Source organism: Mesoplodon mirus, assembly GCF_964341445.2.
Source record: "Mesoplodon mirus genome assembly, chromosome: 15".
Lineage (NCBI taxonomy): Eukaryota > Metazoa > Chordata > Mammalia > Artiodactyla > Ziphiidae > Mesoplodon > Mesoplodon mirus.
In genome coordinates this window covers 55,844,185-55,863,697 of record NC_138991.1, presented here as the reverse complement: position 1 = coordinate 55,863,697, position 19,513 = coordinate 55,844,185, and the positions used below count along the sequence as shown (strand labels likewise).

Genomic DNA, 19,513 nt, shown 5'->3' with positions numbered 1-19,513 from the left:
CTCCCATTTGAAGGACCTGAGCAAGTTGTTGAACTTCTCCGACTCTTAATTCCCTTATCAGAAAATGGAAGTGAGAGTGAGTGATGAATGTACAATGCCTTACTCAGTACCTGGAAGACAGAGAGACTGGTAAAGAAGATACTTATTACTTTTCTCATAATCCCCACCCCCGCACCCCGGCCCATTCCTCCTTAGCTTAGTTTCCCAGGAGTCAGGAAGGTGCTTTGATGTTCTTGTAGTTTTTGGTATTCCCTGCTCATTGCTTTCCAGGACTCTGCACTGGTACTCATTACCAGTGGTGCATTCCTGTATCCCTGGAGCTTTACGAGCAATGGGGAATTTCATTTTTTTAAAAAATTGAAGTATAGTTGATTTACAATGTTGTGTTAGTTTCAGATGTACAGCAAAATTATTTTGTTATACATATATATGTATTCTTTTTAAGATTCTTTTTCATCATAGGTTATTATAAGATATCAAATATAGTTCCCTGTGCTATACAGTAGGTCCTTGTTATCTACTTTATATGTGGTAGTGTATATCTGTTAATTCCAAACTTCTAATTTATCCCTCCCCCTCTTTCCCCTTTGGTAACCATAAGTTTGTTTTCTATATCTGTGAGTCTGGTTCTGTTTTGTAAATAAGTTCATTTGTATCATTTTTTTTTAGATTCCACATATAAGTGATAACATATGATATTTGTCTTTCTCTGTCTGATTTATTTCACTTAGGATGATAATCTCTAAATTTATCCATGTTGCTGCAAATGCCAATATTTCATTCTTCTTTATGGCTGAGTTGTATTCCACTGTGTATATGTACCACATCTTCTTTATTCATTCATCTGTTGATGGACATTTAGGCTGCTTGCATGTCTTGGCTATTGTAAATAGTGCTTCTGTGAACATAGGGGTGCATGTATCTTTTCGAATTAGAGTTCTCTCCAAATATGTGCCTAGGAGTGGGCTTGCTGGATCATATGGCAACTCCATTTTTAGTTTTTAAGGGACCCTCCATACTGTTCTCCATAGTGGCTACATCAATTTACATTCCCACCAACAGTGTAGGAGAGTTCCCTTTTCTCCACACCCTCTCCAGCATTTGTTATTTGTAGACTTTTTGATGATGGCCATTCTGACCGTTGTGTTTCCCCGGAGCTTTGCCAGCAATGAGGAATTTCAGTTTAAATGTTTTTTGGTGAACTTAGTTATACAGTGGTAACATGTGGTGGATGATTTGGTAAGTTTATAATTTGCATTTTTCCAACCATGAGGGAAGATACACTTTCTCTTCAAAGTATTTGCACACTGCAGTTTTTCTTTTTATTTTCTGCAGCAAGGATTGGCAAACTGGGCTGGCCACCTGTTTTGTAAATAAAGCTTTATTGCAACCCAGCCACACCCATTCTTGCTATTGTCTCTGGCTGCTTTTGCACTCTGAGTAGCTGCGACAGGGACCATCTGGCTTGAAAAGCCAAAAATATTTACCATTTTGCTCTTTACAGAAAATATTTGCTGACCTCTGCTCTAGAGGGAATTCTTTGCCCATTTATGAGTCCACTGTTGACCCCGTCTTTGTTCTTGGGCATCCCAAGTCCACTTGGGTGGCCCGAGCCCATCTGCTTCCAAGCAGAGTCTGCCTCTTTCCATTGTGTGGTGAAGGAAAGTCTGTCCTTTTGTCCTCCTCCAGCTGTGCCACTTTACCCCACAGTACTGGGACCCAGTGCCCTGACTTTGGGGGTGAATGATTGTCCATTTTATCTGTTCATGTGCTAATGCAGACAAAACTAGTCCTTCACTCATGCAATGTGCATTGCATGCACGAGGGCATTCTGGTCCTCTCCATTTAAAGCAGCCGCTTGAGGGACTACAGAACCGAACCCCGGAGTCTTGATCCAACAGTTGTTGAGTTCCTTCTGTGAGGAGGGGAACCAGAAACACGAATCATCTGAGACAACGCTCCACATGCTTACAGGGCTCCATAAAAATGCCATGTTAATTGCAGTTTTGCAGGGTGCATTGAACAAATCATATAATATCATTGAATGTATCATGTGTTTGTTATATAATGTCAGTAAGTCATTTGTTGTGTTCCAGATGTTATGGCCCCTGTGTAGATAATTTGGTGCAGGAGGAGATGGGAACAAAAGGGCCTTTGGCCAGAGCTGGGAACAGCCGTTGTGGAAGGGGTGGCCCTCACAGAGGGCCTGGCTGCTCTCGTGAAGGAAGAGCTGTGCTGGACAGGGCAGCAGAGAAATGAGGTGGAGTCTGGAGTGGCACGTGGGAGCAAGGCATGGCTTTTATTAAACTGGGGGGAGGTATTATGACATCCCCGTATGCTGTAGGAATTGCATAGATGATAAGAAAGAATTGACCATGTGGGAAAAAGAGGGACTGTTGCTGGAGTATGTCCTTGAGCAGGTGAGAGGAGATGGGGTTCAGAGCACAAATAGAGGTTTAAGTTTTTTAACTTCTCGGAGCCTCAGTTTCATCATCTGTGAAATGGGACAATCAAACTTAAGTTAGGGCAGAATTTCCCAATTGTGGCACTGTTGACATTCGGGCTGGTTGATTGTTGTGTGGGGCTGTCCTGTACACTGTAGTAGATGCCAGGAGCAGCCCCCTAGTTGTGCCAAAAATGTCTCTAGACATTGCCAAATGCCCCGTTTTTTGGAGGGTGTGTGAAATCCTGGTTGAGAATCGCTTCTTGCCACCACTTCTCTGTAGGGCCCCTTATAAGTAAACCTCCTTGAAGTCTCCTTATTTGAGAGTGCCTGCTGTTTCCTGTTAGGAGCCTGACTGATGCAGAAGTTAAGGACTTACTAGCCTCAGACAGACACTCCCCTCAGTGTAATCAGAAACATGAGAGAGAAGTGAGCTTGGCTTTTCCTCCCTGTGTTTCAGTGGGGGTCTGGGCACTATCTGAAGTCTTGTCCCACCCCTGGGGGACTCCTGCTGTGGTGGCTTCTTTGGCTAAGACTGTGCTCTAATCTACCTGTTGCAGTCCTTTCCATAAAGTATTTTCTTATGGAGGTGAATTTCAGATAATGTGAAACCATGTATGCTTTTAATACAATTAGAACAATTAACAACTGTTAAGTTAGAAATTTAACAGTTATAAAAACAATTAACCATTTAAAAGTGAACAGTTCATTGGCAATTGAGTACGTTTGTAATGTGCAACCACCATGTCTGTCTAGTTACAAAGCACTCTCATCACCCCCAGAGGACACCCTGTACCTATTACACAGTAGCGTTCTATCTTTATGGGTTTACCTATTCTGTATTCTAGTTCTTCCTGTTTTTTTAAGCGCAGTTCAAGTTCCCGCTTTTTCAGTCAGGCTTCCCTGGCCCCCAGCAGGCCAGCAGTGTGCTGTGGAAGAGGTCAGGCAGATCAGGGTCTCAGCGCTGCTTTGCTGCCTGACCTCGGGCAGAATTCCTGGCCTGCAGTGGGCACCCAAAGAACCTTACCGTCTTTTTCTTTTCTCCATTATGCCCGCTGAGTGCATTGCAAGGATTGGCCTTCGAGCAGAGAAATGACTTTCCCTCTGCCACTGCGTAGAGAGGCAGGGGGATACCATTGTGTGTGTGTGTGTGCAGCCTTGCCCAAGTGACCTAACTCCTCTGTGGACGGGCACCATGATTACCTTGACCTCCTAGGTTGGGACAGGGATTGGAGAAAGGATATAGGTAGAGTGCCCTGGGGGCATCTTGCTGGTTTTCCCCTCCCCACTTGGCAGAGAAGGTTTTTCACCTTTATACTCCCCCAGGGCAGTGAACACAGAGGCCAGGATTGGATTGCTTTGCCTGTGCTCTGGAGAGAAGGAAGCCTGATGAAAGTACTTGTTAGAGCCAGAGGTATACGATTGCCCATAACAACAGCAATAATAGTTAATATGTATAAAGTGTTTGCTGTATACCAGGCACTGTTCTAGGTGCATGGTATCCATTCACTCATTAATAGCTGTAGGAGGGGACTTCCCTGGTGGTGCAGTGGTTAAGAATCCATCTGCCAATGCAGGGGACATGGGTTTGATCCCACATTCCGCAGAGCAACTAAGCCTGTGCGCCACAACCACTGAGCCTGCACTCTAGGGCCCGTGAGCCACAACTACTGAAGCCCATGTACCGAGAGCCCATGCTCCGCAACAAGAGGAGCCGCCGCAATGAGAAGCCTGCGCACCGCATCTAGAGAAAGACCACGCACAGCAACAAAGACCCAATGCAGCAAAAAAAAAAAAAAAAGCCGTAGGAGGTGCAGAGGGGTTAAGTAACTTGTCCTTGGTCACATAGCTGATGATGTAGGATTTAACCTGCCCTGTCCTACTCTGAATCCCTGCTCTCTCTCCCCAGGAGGTCACTGAAGGCTGGAGATTTGTGGGAAAAATTAGTGTAGGATCTTAAGGATTCTAAACGTGAAAGACAACAGCGAAGCACCTGAGCCAGGTGACTGATTTTCAAACGCAGGTGATTTCTAAGTTAGAGCCTCAGGAGATCACTGCATTTCTCTGACAGGTTTGTGGACCCTGGGTGTATTCCCTGGGGTGCCTTTCTGTTTTCTGTTTTCATTTTGATGGTGCTCTATTTTCATTTTGATGGAAGCCTGTTCTGTGAATCACTTTGCTGTATAACTGAAACTAACACAATATTGTAAATCAACTATACTCCAATTAAAAAAAAAAAAAGAAGCCTATTCTGGCTCATCTGGTTGATAGTGTTGACTCAGGCCTACCCTTACAGAAGGAAGGAAACAGAAAGGCTGGGGTTTCATAGAGAAATCATTCCTGAAGCGGCAGTGGGGCTGTCACTGCAGGATTGTTACAGGGGTTGAGGGTGAGCAAGATTTCACAGATGGCCGAGCCAGTGGACTCGAAATTGAATCCTTCCTTAAGCACTTCCATGGGTGAAGGTCTTTTCCTCTCAGCCCCAGTGCTCTGTTGAGTGGAGCCACCTTTCCTTCTTTGTCAAGGATTAGATGCCAGTCAGTTAATGGCTTAGCCCACAGTTGAGGCTCAGTAGTTGGGCACTGGCTCCCTGCTCCTCCTGGGTGGTTGCAGCTGTTGAGGCTGGAAGATTCTTCTTGCCCTGGGAGGGGTCCTGTATTCTCCTCTTGGTCCCTGGGAGAAGGTAGGAAAGAGCCCGGTAGCATCGATTGCTCTGCCTGCCTGTCTCCACAGACACCGCACACTCGCAGACTGCAGAGCTAGGAGGGTGTGATCTCATGCAGAAACCAGTACCCTGAGAAGGGAGGTGACGGTCCGTGTCACGTGGCCAGCAAGCAGCCCGGCCGGGATGAGGACTCCTGATGCCTTGTGACTTCCCACTAGCACGCCTTCCACTGTTCCTCATGGCCATGGGCCTCCTGGGCACCTCCTGCCATCGGTGAATGCTCCCAAGGCTGCCTGTGCTCCCTCTACCCTACGAGACCCCCTTCTCTTCATCCCCTTTCAGGCCTGGGATGGCCACAGGTGCCTTTTCAGGGGTCAGAACTGTCTTTTTCAAGTGCACTTCTTTTTTTTTTTTTTTAACAGTTTCCCCAAAGGAATGTGTCTTGCTTATTACTGACATTTCGTATGTTTCAGTCATTGGAATATTTCTTTTTAAAAAAATTTTATTTACTTTACTTATTTATCTTTGGCTGCGTTGGGTCTTCGTTGCTGCGTGCGGGCTTTCTCTAGTTGTGTCGATGGGCTTCTCATTGCGGTGGCTTCTCTTGTTGTGGAGCACGGGCTCTAGGCGTGCAGGCTTCAGTAGTTGTGGTGCATGGGCTCAGTAGCTGTGGCTTGCGGGCTCTATAGAGAGCAGGCTCAGTAGTTGTAGCGCCCGGGCCTAGCTGCTCTGCAGCATGTGGGATCTTCCCGGACCAGGGCTCGAACCCGTGCCCCCTGCATTGGCAGGCGGATTCTTAACTGCTGCGCCACCAGGGAAGCCCCAAGTGCACTTCTTGTCTGGGGAGAGATCGCGTCAACGAGGGTGGGTGTGTGGTGGGCTGAGACCTGCACAACCTCAGGCTGTTTCTCTCTAGAGAACAGGCTTTCTTCCCATGGTGGAGAGGCTTTGCAGGGTGAGGCAGAGGAGGCTGCTGACCTTTCTAGAAAAAGCAGTGGAACAAGTTCCATCGCAAAGATCTGGGATCATCATGCATATCATTAGGGGTAGGTGCTGTATCCTTGCTCTTCACGGTGGGTCAGGCACCAGCAGCATCATCATCATCTGGGACCTTGTGAGAGATAGAGAATCCCAGGCCCTACCCAGCCCTTCTGAATTAGAACCTGCTTGGAGATTCGTGTGCATGTGAAAGCTTGAGGATCGCTGCGCTAACAGTTATCAGTAGTGAGATGATGGAGATTTTAATTTTCTTTGTATATTTCCCCCTGATTTGTTATTATTGTATTTTTTCACATGAATTACTCTTTTTTTTTTAAATTGTGGTAAAATACACATAACATAAAGTTTGCCATCTTAACCATTTTTTTTTGCGGTACACGGGCCTCTCACTGTTGTGGCCTCTCCTGTTGCGGAGCACAGGCTCCAGACGCGCAGGCTCAGCGGCCATGGCTCACGGGCCCAGCTGCTCCGCGGCATGTGGGATCTTCCCGGACCGGGGCACGAACCCGTGTCCCCTGCATCGGCAGGCGGACTCTCAACCACTGCGCCACCAGGGAAGCCCCATCTTAACTATTTTTAAGTGTACAGTTTGGTGGTATTAAATACCTTCACATTGCTGTGCAGCATTCCCACCATCCATCCCCATGACTCTTTTCATCTTGTTAAACTGCAGATGTGTAGCTGTTAAACCCTAAACCCCATTCTCTCCCCTCCCCTCCCCTCCCCCGGCAGCCACCATTACACTTTCTTTCTCTATGATTCTGATTGCTCTTGGCACCTCATATAAGTGGAATCATGTGGTATTTATCTCTTGTGTCTGGTGTGTTTCACTTAGCATAAGGTCCTTAAGGCTCATCTGTGTTGTAGCATATTGTAGAGTTTCCTTCCTTTTTAAGGCTGAATAATATCTATTGTATGTATATGCATACATATTTTGCTTATCCATTCATCTGTCGGTGTACACTTGGGTTGCTTCCACGTTTTAGCTACTGAGAATAATGCTGCTGTGAACATAAGCATACAGATATCTCTTCAAGACCCTGTTTTCAATTCTTTTGTGTATATACCCAGAAATGCTGGGTTATATGATAGTTCTATCACGTGAATTACTTTTATGATCAGAAAGAATAGCAAAAGCACTTCAGGCGGGAAAACCTTGTCGAGTTTCCAGTTGGCGTTGCCCAAGGGCAAGTAGAGTTGTTGAGTGCAGTACTTGGAAAAAGGAAGAAAGCAAGCCTGACTTCCCAATTCTGGTGTTAGAGAAGCTGAAACTAGACCTTCTGCTAAACGAAGAGCAGGATGTTTTGATAGACACAGGTGTCAAGAGCAATGTTTGAGGGCCTAGGGTTGGTGGGGTCTCTAGCCATCCTGAATGAAGTTTCAAGATGGCCTCTGGTCTGGTGGGAAGGATGCGTGAGCTATCCTTTCTCAAGACCTCTTCCAGAAAAAATAACAGTGGCAGAGTTTGGGAAGTCAGCTGTATTACTGTGTGTCCATGGAGAGTCTACTGACTGGTTTGATCTCCGGGCCTGGGGTGAGGGAGGAGCCCGTGTGGTAGTCCTAACAACCCTTGAGGGGCACGATCTCCAGTCGGGGTCACCATTCCACCTATTTTTTTATGTGTTTTTTAAAAAAATTAATTAATTAATTAATTAATTTTTGGCTGCATTGGGTCTTCATTGCTGTGCACAGGTTTTCTCTAGTTGCGGTAAGCAGGGGCTACTCTTCGTTGCAGTGCGTGGGCTTCTTATTGCGGTGGCTTCTCTTGTTGCAGAACATGGGCTCTAGGCATGCAGGCTTCAGTAGTTGTGGCTCGCGGGCTCAGTAGTTGTGGCTTGCAGCTCTAGAGCGCAGGCTCAGTAGTTGTGGCACACGGGCTTAGTTGCTCCGCAGCATGTGGGATCTTCCCGGACCAGGGCTCGAACCCATGTCCCCTGCATGGGCAGGTGGATTCTTAACCACTGCACCATCAGGGATGTCCAACGGTTCCAACTATTAGTATTCAAATACAGAACAAAACCTAAACCCATTATAATGGTCCACAAGACCTTTGTTACTGGCCCCTGTCTTTGCTTCCCCTTTTCTGGTTTTTGCTCAAGTCATAAGAGGCTTCCTTTGGGTCCTGGAAGACCAGAAGCCAAGCTGTTCTTTCCTCTCTTCCCTGGCCGTTTGCTCTGCCTGGAATGCTGGTCTTCCATATCTTTCCATGGCTGCTCCTTCTTGTTATAAAGGGCTCAGCTCAGATACTACGTGTGCAGAGAGGCCTTTCCTGACTGTCCTGGCTGACGTGGCCCTCTTGCTTCCTCCCTGTCTCATCACCCCATTTAGTTTTTCTTTCTAGTATGACTCTCTAACATCATCTTTATTAGTTTACTTAGGAGCTATTTGTTTCTTCCTAAGAGAATTTTCGCTGCATGAGAAGATGGTTCTTTTATACCATTTAACTCCTGTGTCCCCAGCACTTAGAACATTGCCTGGCACACAGTAGAAGTTAAATAATTACCGAGTGGGTCAATGCATGTAATTGCTTGTCTTCTCTGAGCTTCAGTTTCCCCATCTGCGATTCAGGGATCCTAATACCTGGCTGGTAGGGTGGTTGTGAAAATTACAGGACACAGTGCGTTCAGAGGACTCAGTTTTTTTTTTTTTTTTCTGTAAGCGGGCCTCTCACTGCTGTGGCCTCTCCTGTTGTGGAGCACAGGCTCCGGACGCGCAGGCTCAGCGGCCATGGCTCATGGGCCCAGCCGCTCCGCAGCATGTGGGATCCTCCCGGACCGGGGCACAAACCCGCGTCCCCTGCATCGGCAGGCGGACTCTCAACCACTGCGCCACCAGGGAAGCCCAAGGACTTAGTTTTGTGCCTGGCGTGCAGGAAGTGCTCACCGCACGGTTACAGTTGTGAGCAACCGGGTGGCCCTGGCGTGACTTACATGAATCACTGACCATCTCTAAGGTGATGCCCTGCTGGTACTCCCTGGTGAAGCCCAGGCTGAGTTGCCCAAGAGAGAAGCAGCTCAGTGGCAATCCAAGGCCTGCCGTGTGGAGCATCTGCCCTTGTACAAACTCTAAATTTGGGTCTCCTTTGAAACAACTGTGTTCTGTGTCTGGTGCGTCATAATATGTAGCTGTGTCTCTGTTGATTGGAGTCACTGGGTCTCTTGTGGAGCATCACATGTGGCTCTGACAGTGGTCTGCCTGGGGCTTTGAAGTGTCCTTGCCCCACACCCTCTTAAATGGGAGTTTGGTGCATGCCATGTGTATCAGTTGAGAATGCTTTTGGCTGTAAGTAACAGCCCAATCAATGTACAATGCTTGAACAAATGGAACTGTTTGTTGTGTGAGAAGTATGAGATTTTTAGTATTGGTTCAACAGCAAAATGACATCGGGGCTGGCGTCTCTGTGATTCTCTTGGCCTTCGCTGCAGGCTTGTTGCCTCAAGGTAGCAAGATGCTGCTCTGGCTCCACCCGATGTGTTTATGATTAAGGCCTGAAGGATGGAAGAAGGAACAAAGCCGTTAACATCTGTTCTTTTAGAAGGATGGCGTAATTTCCCCAGATCGCTCCCAGTGCTCTCTGCTCACATGTCACTAGCTAGAACTTCTTACGGGCAGCCTTACAAGAGAGGCTGAGAACAGGAGTAATTAGGTTTTTTGTTTGTTTGTTTGTTTTTTGCGGTACGCGGGCCTCTCACTGCTGTGGCCTCTCCCGTTGCGGAGCACAGGCTCCGGACGCACAGGCTCAGCGGCCATGGCTCACGGGCCCAGCCGCTCCGCGGCATGCGGGATCCTCCCAGACCGGGGCACGAACCCGCGTCCCCTGCATCGGCAGGCGGACTCTCAACCACTGCGCCACCAGGGAAGCCCAAGTAATTAGGTTTTTCATGGAAAAATTATGTTGGAGATGATGGTGAGGTCAGCCAACAAGCAGTGCCTGCAGTACTGGGAAACTTACATTTTAAGTTAGGCTATTGGTTCTCAACTGGGGGCACTTGTGTTCCCCAGAGGACATTGGGCAGTATCTGGAGACATTTTTGTTGCCACAGCTGGGGTGTGTGTGTGTGTGTGTGTGTGTGTGTGTGTGTGTGTGTGCGTGCACGTGTGCGCATGCTAATGGTGTCTAGTGGGTAGAGGCCAGGGATGCTGACGGACATCTTAACAATTCACAGGGCAGCCACAGAGAATTATCTGGTCCAAATGTCAGTGACACCAAGGTCGAGAAACCCTGAGTTAGACCATTCCAGTAACATCATCCAAATTTGGGGAACACTAGTTTAGCTGCTTTCCTGGGTTGCAGTAACAGGAAAGTGGTCCAACTTCATTGTAGTGATGTAGATTATTGATACCTGGTCTTGTTATTGATTTTACTAAAGAGAAGGCTGATGCCAGTTGGGCACAGCCGTACACTACATGTCAGAGAGTCTGAATAGAAAGCGAATGTCAAACAAAACTAATTAAGCCTCATTGCATTTTAGGATCACAGAACAATGACACGAAAAGACAATTTCTGCTGGAGCGACTGCTGGATGCAGTGAAACAGGTAAGAAGAAAGCTCACGTTTGACTTTGTGGTCAGGTCATCGTGTCAGATGATTGATGACGAAGTCATTTCTGCCCTTCTGTCTACACAGACTTCCTCCTGCTTTGTATCTGGGCACGGTGAGGCTAATCGTTTTCCCCAGCAAATGATAGTGGTCAGTGGTAGGGACAGAGGAGCTCCGGTGTCCTGGCTCCCTGAGACCCCTGGAGGATCCAGCCCCGTCCTTCAAAGATGTCCCCTTGAGAAGGGCATTGAGTGGGTTTCAAAGCCTCATTTCCAAGCAGTTGTGTTTTAGGGCAACTCCTAAGGGTGCTGCGGTCGTGTTTGGAGTTAGGACCCTGTGAGCACAAGAACAGAAGTGAGGCCATGCTCAGGATCATGTGGATCCCGCGGGTGGGCTCTGCTTGGTTTGGCTGATGCTATTTCTGATGCCTGGCTTTTGGCTGGGTGTGGAAGCGAGCTTTGACATGAGGCTGGCATCAGTTTGCTTGCTTGCAGCTACCAGACAGGCATCATTTCTTGCACATTCATTGCGTGCCTGATTCTCTGCTGAGTGCTTTACATCTAATCCTTCCAACCACCCCGTGAGACAGTTCTTGCAAATATTGCCATTTTACAGAAGAAAAAACCAAAGAACTGAAGCTCAGGTCTGATAACTTGCTGCCGACGTTATAGTTAATAAGCAGCAGAGCTAGGATCCAGCCCTAGGAATTCACATTTTAGAAGGGGCGACTGGCAATTATCTGCGTGTAATCACGATGCAGGGAGATAAATATGTACTTTAATGGAGGTGTCTGTTAAGTGTCGACGTGAGTCCAGAGAATTTAGCATCTGCCCAAGCCTCGAGGCGTCCAGGTATGGTGGGAAGGACACAGATTCAGGTGTAGCTGAGGTTGAAGGCCAGCTTCATCTCTTCACAGCTGTGTGTGCTGGGGCAACTCATCCAGCCTCTCTGAGCGTCCTTCTTCTCTTTAATTGGGTTACCGATCTCTATAGGGCTGTTGATGGAATTGCATTTGTTAAAGTGGGTAAAGGGCCATGGCCAGCGCCTGTTCCACAATAAATGCACAACCCACATTATTAGTTTCTTCTTTCTTTGCACCAGAAATGGAAAGTAAAATAAGAAGATGAAGAGTTAAGCCACGTCAAATGTAGCAGTTAAACAGAAATAACTTGGATCTTCTGCCTAGAGCTGCTATTATTATTTTTGGGGGTGAAAGTGTTGTATATATGCCTTTTAGAAATCAACTTTATTGTGGTATAATTTGCATACAATAAAATATACCAATTTTAAGTGTGCAGTTCCATGAGTTTTGACAAAAGTATCATTTAAATGTCTATACACACACACATGATAATAAATTCAGGAATCTTGCAAACGTGCTACCCACAGTGGAGATTCTACACTTTTGAAAGAGTAGTGGAGAGAGGTGATGGTTGCACAATATTGTGAAGTGAATTGAATTGCATAGCTAAAAATGGTTAAAACGGTAAATTTTATGTTGTCTATATTTCACCACAGTTAAAAAAAAAAAAGAACAGTTTGCTTTTGTTTCCACCCTCCCTGGGTGAATTGTGGTTCAGCACAACCAGATGACTTGTTTGGAGTTTGATTTATGCTGTCATAACTTTACAGCCAGCCATAACAACTTTGGGCCCTGTCAGAAGGGACCCATCATCACATATTTGTGGAAGTTTTGATTACTGCCTATTAAGAGCTCTGTGTTATTGACAGTCAGCTGCTGACAGACAGAAGAAGCTTCCTAGATAATCTGCAGAAGGCCGTGTGCTTCTGTTTTCCTCTCAGCCTTGTCTTTGCACAAGGCTCACTTCTCTACAAGCTGGAGATAAGGGCTTCCTTCAAGTGGTGGCTGGAAGGCTGGGGTGCCCGCCGTCTTAGGTCTTGGGCTGATACCCTGGGCATGGGGACACCCTGACTTGGCACCCAGAGTTCCTGGCCTTGTGTCCCCCGTGACCCTGAAGGCCTGTGGGGGAGGTTTTGTATGTCCCATCCCAACAGCTGATCTCAGCAGCTTCTTTTTCTGTGCAGTGCCAGATCCGCTTTGGAGGGAGAAAGGAGATCGCCTCAGATTCCGACAGCAGGTAAATATGTATCTTCTGAAACCCTTTACCCTCAAAGACCAAAAAGGTGGCCAGAGATTGACCAGCTTCTATATTCTGCCGCTGCAGCCAGATGGGGCAGTGATTGCATTTGGGGGATCTGTAGATCATCTGGGCAGTGACTACTTGTCTAAAGTATTTCCAGCTTCCTGTCATCCTCCTTCTAGGAACCTACTCTGAGTGAATTCCTTGAAATGACTTTCCTCATGAAGTTATTTTCACGATAATTTAATAATGATGAAAACTCAGAAATCTGAATGCTCAACAATTGGGAAATGGTGAATAAACTACAATGCATCGGTAGAATGGCACGTTATATAGCCATTACATTGATGTCCATACAGAATTTGTTTTAAGCAGAAAAATGCAAATGTAGTGATTTAAAAATAATATATTTAGTAAAAATAAAAAGAGCAGGATACAGAGTTAACATGGATTCAGAGTGATCCTCGCAACGTTAAACAACAGCTCTGGCAAAAAACATACCAAAATGTGAATAGAGGTCATGTTGAGGTTAAGACTTGGGAATCTTTATACTTTCTGATATTTTTTTCATATTTTATACTGCGATCGTGTGTCCCTTCTATAATTAAAAAAAAAAGTCCTAAAAATGGCCATTGACCTTCATGACCCTTCATGACCTGACATGACTGCATAAGCTTATAACACTGCCCAGGAGGAGAAGCAAATGTTTTGGCAAAGGTAAACGACACAGGCATTTGCTGGAAATGCCCAGTGAAGTCGTTCAGGGCTAATTCATGCTCTGCAGCCTCGGACGGGCAGGAGAAACATTCCCGCAAAGGAAGGGGAGGGAAGGGAACTCACTTGCTCAGCAGTCACCTCATCCTGGAGACTGCAAGTGTGCCCCACCCTCTGACCCTGACCCGCCCAGCGCAGCCATTTCCCTTCTCGGTCCTTCCAGAACCTTCTTTACCAGCCGTGAGCAGTGCGTGTAGTGCTACCGTTTAATCAAGCTATTGGGACTATTTGAAACTGGTGCAGATTTACAGTTCCACTCGCCACCCTTACACTCTCTGCTTCTCTCTCAGGTTTTCTCCATAACAGCAACTAACAACTGTCCATTATGCATTTTTTTTTTTTTTTTTTTTTTTTGCGGTACGCGGGCCTCTCACTGTTGTGGCCTCTCCCGTTGCGGAGCACAGGCTCCGGACGCGCAGGCTCAGTGGCCATGGCTCACAGGCCCAGCCGCTCCGCGGCATGTGGGATCTTCCCGGACCGGGGCACGAACCCGTGTCCCCTGCATCGGCAGGCGGACTCTCAACCACTGCGCCACCAGGGAAGCCCTATTATGCTTTTTAATTTTGTTTCTTTCTGTCGCCCAGACCATAACAGCAGGCAGGGATGTTTGGCTGTCTTGTTCACAGGTGTATCCCCAGCGCCTAGAAGCATCTAGAAGGTGCTCAGGGAGATTCGTTGTCTGGTTGAGTGTGTGCGTGGCTTTGTACCGCACAGGGTCAAGTGTTTTTTAAAATATTTATTTATTTATTTATTTGGCTGCCTCGGGTCTTAGTTGCAGCACGTGGGATCTTCGTTGTGGCACGTGGGATCTTCGCTGCAGCACGTGTGCTCTTCATTGTGGTGCGCGGGTTCCAGGGTGCATGGGTTCAGTAGTTGTGACACACAGGCTACCTAGTTGTGGCGCATGGGCTCTAGGGCGCGCGGGCTCAGTAATTGCAGTACGTGGGCTTCGTTGCCCCGTGGCATGTGGGATCTTATTTACCCGACCAGGGATCGAACCCGAGTCCCCTGCATTGGAAGGCAGATTCTTAACGACTGCACCACCAGGGAAGTCCCTGGTCAAGTGTTTAAAGAGGTTGTGAGCTTGGAGGGCAGAGGGGCAGCTTCTCTATTTTTTTCTTTCTCAGTGTTTTGCACAGACATTCTGTGCCCATCACACATTAGGTTCTCTGTATGTTTGTGGCATTAGATCATTAAACTGAATTTTTGCTTCAGTTCTTCTTGAGGGCCTACTATGGGGCCTGGCCTCCGTCAGCACAAGGGTTCTCATTTTGGAACCCAAGGTCCACCTGCATGAGAACGAGAGGCTTCTTAATTAATAAAGCAATTCTGTACCCCATCCTAGATCTCCTGAACCAGGAGGTGTGTATGTGCGTGTGTGGGTGTATATAGGTCAGGAGTTCTGTATCACTTTTCTTCATAATTATTCTTTTCCTTTCCTGAGAGAGAGAACCCATTTCTGAATGTTAGGTTAACGTGTTGTTATATAATAGAGCTTACTATTACAACTTTTATTATGTAAACTGTTGTGTTGTATAGTAGAACTAACAAAGTTAATTCCTTCCATGGTAACTGGTTTCCGGCTAAAAGGAATATCCTACTTAATAAAGATAGTTACTGTCTCTTACTGTTCCAGCTGCCCTTTGTTCCTGTCCACTCTTAGCCTCAGTGCATGCAGCCTCAGGAGAAGCAGCGGTGTAATTCTTTACAGATAAGAAAACAGAGGCTCAGAGAGGGCAAGTCAGACAGCCTAGGTGAGTCATCTCGGGATGTTAGAGTTGGAGGTTGGACCCTAGTTTCTTGGGCTCCAAACTCTATTCTTTCTCTGTTATATCACCTTTAGCGATTATATCGGTTTTGAAGCTGGGTTTAAAAAATTTTTTTGTTTTCTCCCCCCTAGAGGGTTCCTTCTCAATATCAGAGTCTTGGTCTCATCTTGCAATGTGTTTGGCTAAAGGCGGCACCACCTTCACGTAGGAAAGGTCACATCGTTGTCCTTATTCTGTGAGAAACTTTAACCTCAAGAGGGAAAGTCAGTGAATATTTTAAAACAACTGTCGTGAAGTCTGAAAAGAAAGATAAGTCACCTTTCTCCTCACCCCTGACAAACGGCCTGGCACCGGAATGGATCTCAAATCCATTTGCTTCTCTCCAGTTGTCCGGCCGTTGCCCTGTCCCAGTCACCACGTGGCTCACAGGACAGTTGCCGTAGACCCACCACCGTCTTCCTTCTTGTCCTGCCTCCTGTGCATGGAGAGGGTTCTGCAGAATGCAGATTCCCACCTGTCACTCCCCCATGGAAAACCTTCCACTGGCTGCTCTTGGCTTTGGGAAAAAGGCCCACATCCTTAGCAGCCTGGAGGGCCCCATACCTCTCCCCTGGCTCTTTGCTCCTGCCACCCTGCCCTGGCCTTCCTGTTTTTTGTTTTTTGTTCTTAAAGCCTTTCAGTAATTTTTCAGGGAAACCCTCCAGACCCCTGATATGAATCCTCCACACTCCTCTCCAGCCCTGGCCATCTGGACCTGTTTTCCTTGCTCTGTACCATGGACTGGCAAACTCTTTCTGTTAAGGCCTGGATTTGGCCTCAGGCTGTATTTTGCTGACCCCTGCTCTGTACTGTTAGATTCTATAAACCTCTGTTTCTCATTACTACACGTCTGTGTGATGAATGGATTACATCTGTCTGCTCAACTGGATGACCAGCTGGAGAGAAGCCTGTTTTGCTCACACTACGTCCACAGCGCGTGACACATAGTAAGTGCTTAGTAAGTGCTTACTGCATTACTGATTTGTTTAACAGTTAGTTACTGAACGCCACTGGGGCTTTCCAAATATTTCAGACAGTTTTCTACCCCTCAGGTGGCTTCGTGTCCACCTGGGAAGATAGTCCAGTGAGGCAGTGATCACAACATGTGATGCCGAGGACCATGTCCAGGGGGCTGTCGGATGCCCTGGGCAGGCTGGTGCGAAGGTTCATGGGCTCTCAAGGCCTGAATCTGGCGCTTCCCTTTTCCAGCTGCATCACTAACTTTTCTAAGCCCAAGAATTAGGTCTACGGTGATACTGTGATTTATAATAAGAAATACACATGATTGTTCTTTGCCCCATTCCTGGTACTGAGCTCCTAAAACCTCTGGAATTTCCGAAGTGGTGATAGCCAGAAAGGTGTCTTTTGTTATGTTAATGTAGTGCAAGCACCAGAAGTTGGAGGCTGGTTGCCAGGAGAACCAACCACGTGATTAGAGGGTTGGAACTTTCAGTGCCATCTCACCACCACTAGGGAGGGGAGAGGGGCTGGAGATGGAGTTCAGTTGCTGATGGTCAATGATTTAATCAATCAAGCCTATATAATGAAGCCTCCATAAAAACCCAAGAGGACGGGGTTCAGAGAGCATCTGGGTCGGTGAATACTTGGAAGGGCGGGGAGAGTGGTGTGCTGGGAGAGGGCCTGGAAGCTCTGTGCTCTTTTCCCATACCTTTCTTCCATCTGGCTGTTCCTGAGTTATATCCTTTTTCTTTCTTTTTTTAACATCTTTATTGCAGTATAATTCCTTTACAATGGTGTGTTAGTTTCTGTTTTATAACAAAGTGAATCAGCTATGCATATACGTATATCCCCATATCTCCTCCCTCTTGCATCTCCCTCCCACCCTCCCTATCCCACTCCTCTAGGTGGTCACAGAGCACCGAGCTGATCTCCATGTGCTATGCGGCTGCTTCCCACTAGGTATCTGTTTTACATTTGGTAGTGTATATATGTCCATGCCACTCTCTCACTTCATCCCAGCTTACCCTTCCCCCTCCCCGTGTCCTCAAGTCCATTCTCTACGTCTGCGTCTTTATTCCTGTCCTGCCCCTAGGTTCTTCAGAACCTTTTTTTTTTAGATTCCATATATATGTGTTAGCATACGGTATTTGTTTTTCGCTTTCTGATTTACTTCACGCTGTATGACAGCCTCTAGGTCCGTCCAACTCACTACAAATAACTCAATTTCATTTCTTTTTATGGCTGAGTAATATTCCATTGTATATATGTGCCACATCTTCTTTATCCATTCATCTGTTGATGGACACTTAGGTTGCTTCCATGTCCTGGCTATTGTAAAGAGAGCTGCAATGAACATTGTGGTACATGACTCTTTTTGAATTATGGTTTTCTCAGGGTATATGCCCAGTAGTGGGATTGCTGGGTTGTATGGTAGTTCTATGTTTAATTTTTCAAGGAGCCTCCATACTGTTCTCCATAGTGGCTGTATCAATTTACATTCCCACCAACAGTGCGAGAGGGTTCCCTTTTCTCCACACCCTCTCCAGCATTTATTGTTTGTAGATTTTTTGATGATGGCCATTCTGACTGGTGTGAGGTGATACCTCATTGTAGTTTTTTATTTTTTTATTTTTTTTAATTTTCTTTTTTAAATTTTTTTAAATTTTTTTAATTTAAAAAATTTTTTTTATTAGTTTCTGCTTTATAACAAAGTGAATCAGTCATACATATACATCTGTTCCCACATCCCTTCCCTCATGCATCTCCCTCCCTCCCACCCTTCCCATCCCACCCCTCCAGGCGGTCACAAAGCACCGAGCTGATCTCCCTGTGCTCTGCGGCTGCTTCCCACTATCTATCTACCTTACGTTTGGTAGTGTATATATGTCCATGCCTCTCTTTCACTTTGTCACAGCTTACCATTCCCCCTCCCCATATCCTCAAGTCCATTCTCAAGTAGGTCTGTGTCTTTATTCCGGTTTTACCCCTAGGTTCTTCATGACATTTTTTTTTTTAAATTCCGTATATATGTGTTAGCATACGGTATTTGTCTTTCTCTTTCTGACTTACTTCACTCTGTATGACAGACTCTAGGTCTATCCACCTCATTACAAATAGCTCAGTTTCGTTTCTTTTTATGGCTGAGTAATATTCCATTGTATATATGTGCCACATCTTCTTTATCCATTCATCCGATGATGGACACTTAGGTTGTTTCCAGCTCCGGGCTACTGTGAATAGAGCTGCAATGAACATTTTGGTACATGTCTCTTTTTGAATTATGGTTTTCTCAGGGTATATGCCTAGTAGTGGGATTGCTGGGTCATATGGTAGTTCTATTTTTAGTTTTTTAAGGAACCTCCATACTGTTCTCCATAGTGGCTGTACCAATTCACATTCCCACCAGCAGTGCAAGAGTGTTCCCTTTTCTCCACACCCTCTCCAGCATTTATTGTTTCTAGATTTCTTGATGATGGCCATTCTGACTGGTGTGAGATGATATCTCATTGTAGTTTTGATTTGAATTTCTCTGATGATTAGTGATGTTGAGCATCCTTTCATGTGTTTGTTGGCAATCTGTATATCTTCTTTGGAGAAATGTCTATTTAGGTCTTCCGCCCATTTTTGGATTGGGTTGTTTGTTTTTTTGATATTGAGCTGCATGAGCTGCTTGTATATTTTGGAGATTAATCCTTTGTCAGTTGCTTCATTTGCAAATATTTTCTCCAATTCTGAGGGCTGTCTTTTTGTCTTGTTTATGGTTTCCTTTGCTGTGCAAAAGCTTTTAAGTTTCATTAGGTCTCATTTGTTTATTTTTGTTTTTATTTCCATTTCTCTAGGAGGTGGGTCAAAAAGGATCTTGCTGTGATTTCTGTCATAGAGTGTTCTGCCTATGTTTTCCTCTAAGAGTTTTATAGTGTCTGGCCTTACATTTAGGTCTTTAATCCATTTTGAGTTTATTTTTGTGTATGGTGTTAGGGAGTGTTCTAATTTCATTCTTTTACATGTAGCTGTCCAGTTTTCCCAGCACCACTTATTGAAGAGGTCTTTTCTCCATTGTATATTCTTGCCTCCTTTATCAAAGATAAGGTGACCGTATGTGCGTGGGTTTATCCCTGGGTTTTCTATCCTGTTCCGTTGATCTATATTTCTGTTTTTGTGCCCGTACCATACTGTCTTGGTTACTATAGCTTTGTAGTATAGTTTGAAGTCAGGGAGCCT

At 46.0% G+C, this 19,513-nt stretch overlaps 1 protein-coding gene across 2 annotated transcripts in view; it reads left to right on the top strand.

Annotated features, from left to right (window-relative positions):
* Positions 1-19,513, top strand: part of SNX29 (sorting nexin 29) — a 571,459-nt gene that overhangs the window by 8,672 nt on the left and 543,274 nt on the right. For both annotated transcript variants that reach the window (XR_014291539.1, XM_082600682.1), the window contains exons 2-3: positions 10,580-10,644; positions 12,694-12,746. Coding sequence is in view for 1 of the 2 variants with exons in the window: in XM_082600682.1 (XP_082456808.1) it covers positions 10,580-10,644; positions 12,694-12,746 (118 nt within the window). In the remaining variant the exon portion in view is untranslated. The remainder of the gene's footprint in view (positions 1-10,579; positions 10,645-12,693; positions 12,747-19,513) is intronic.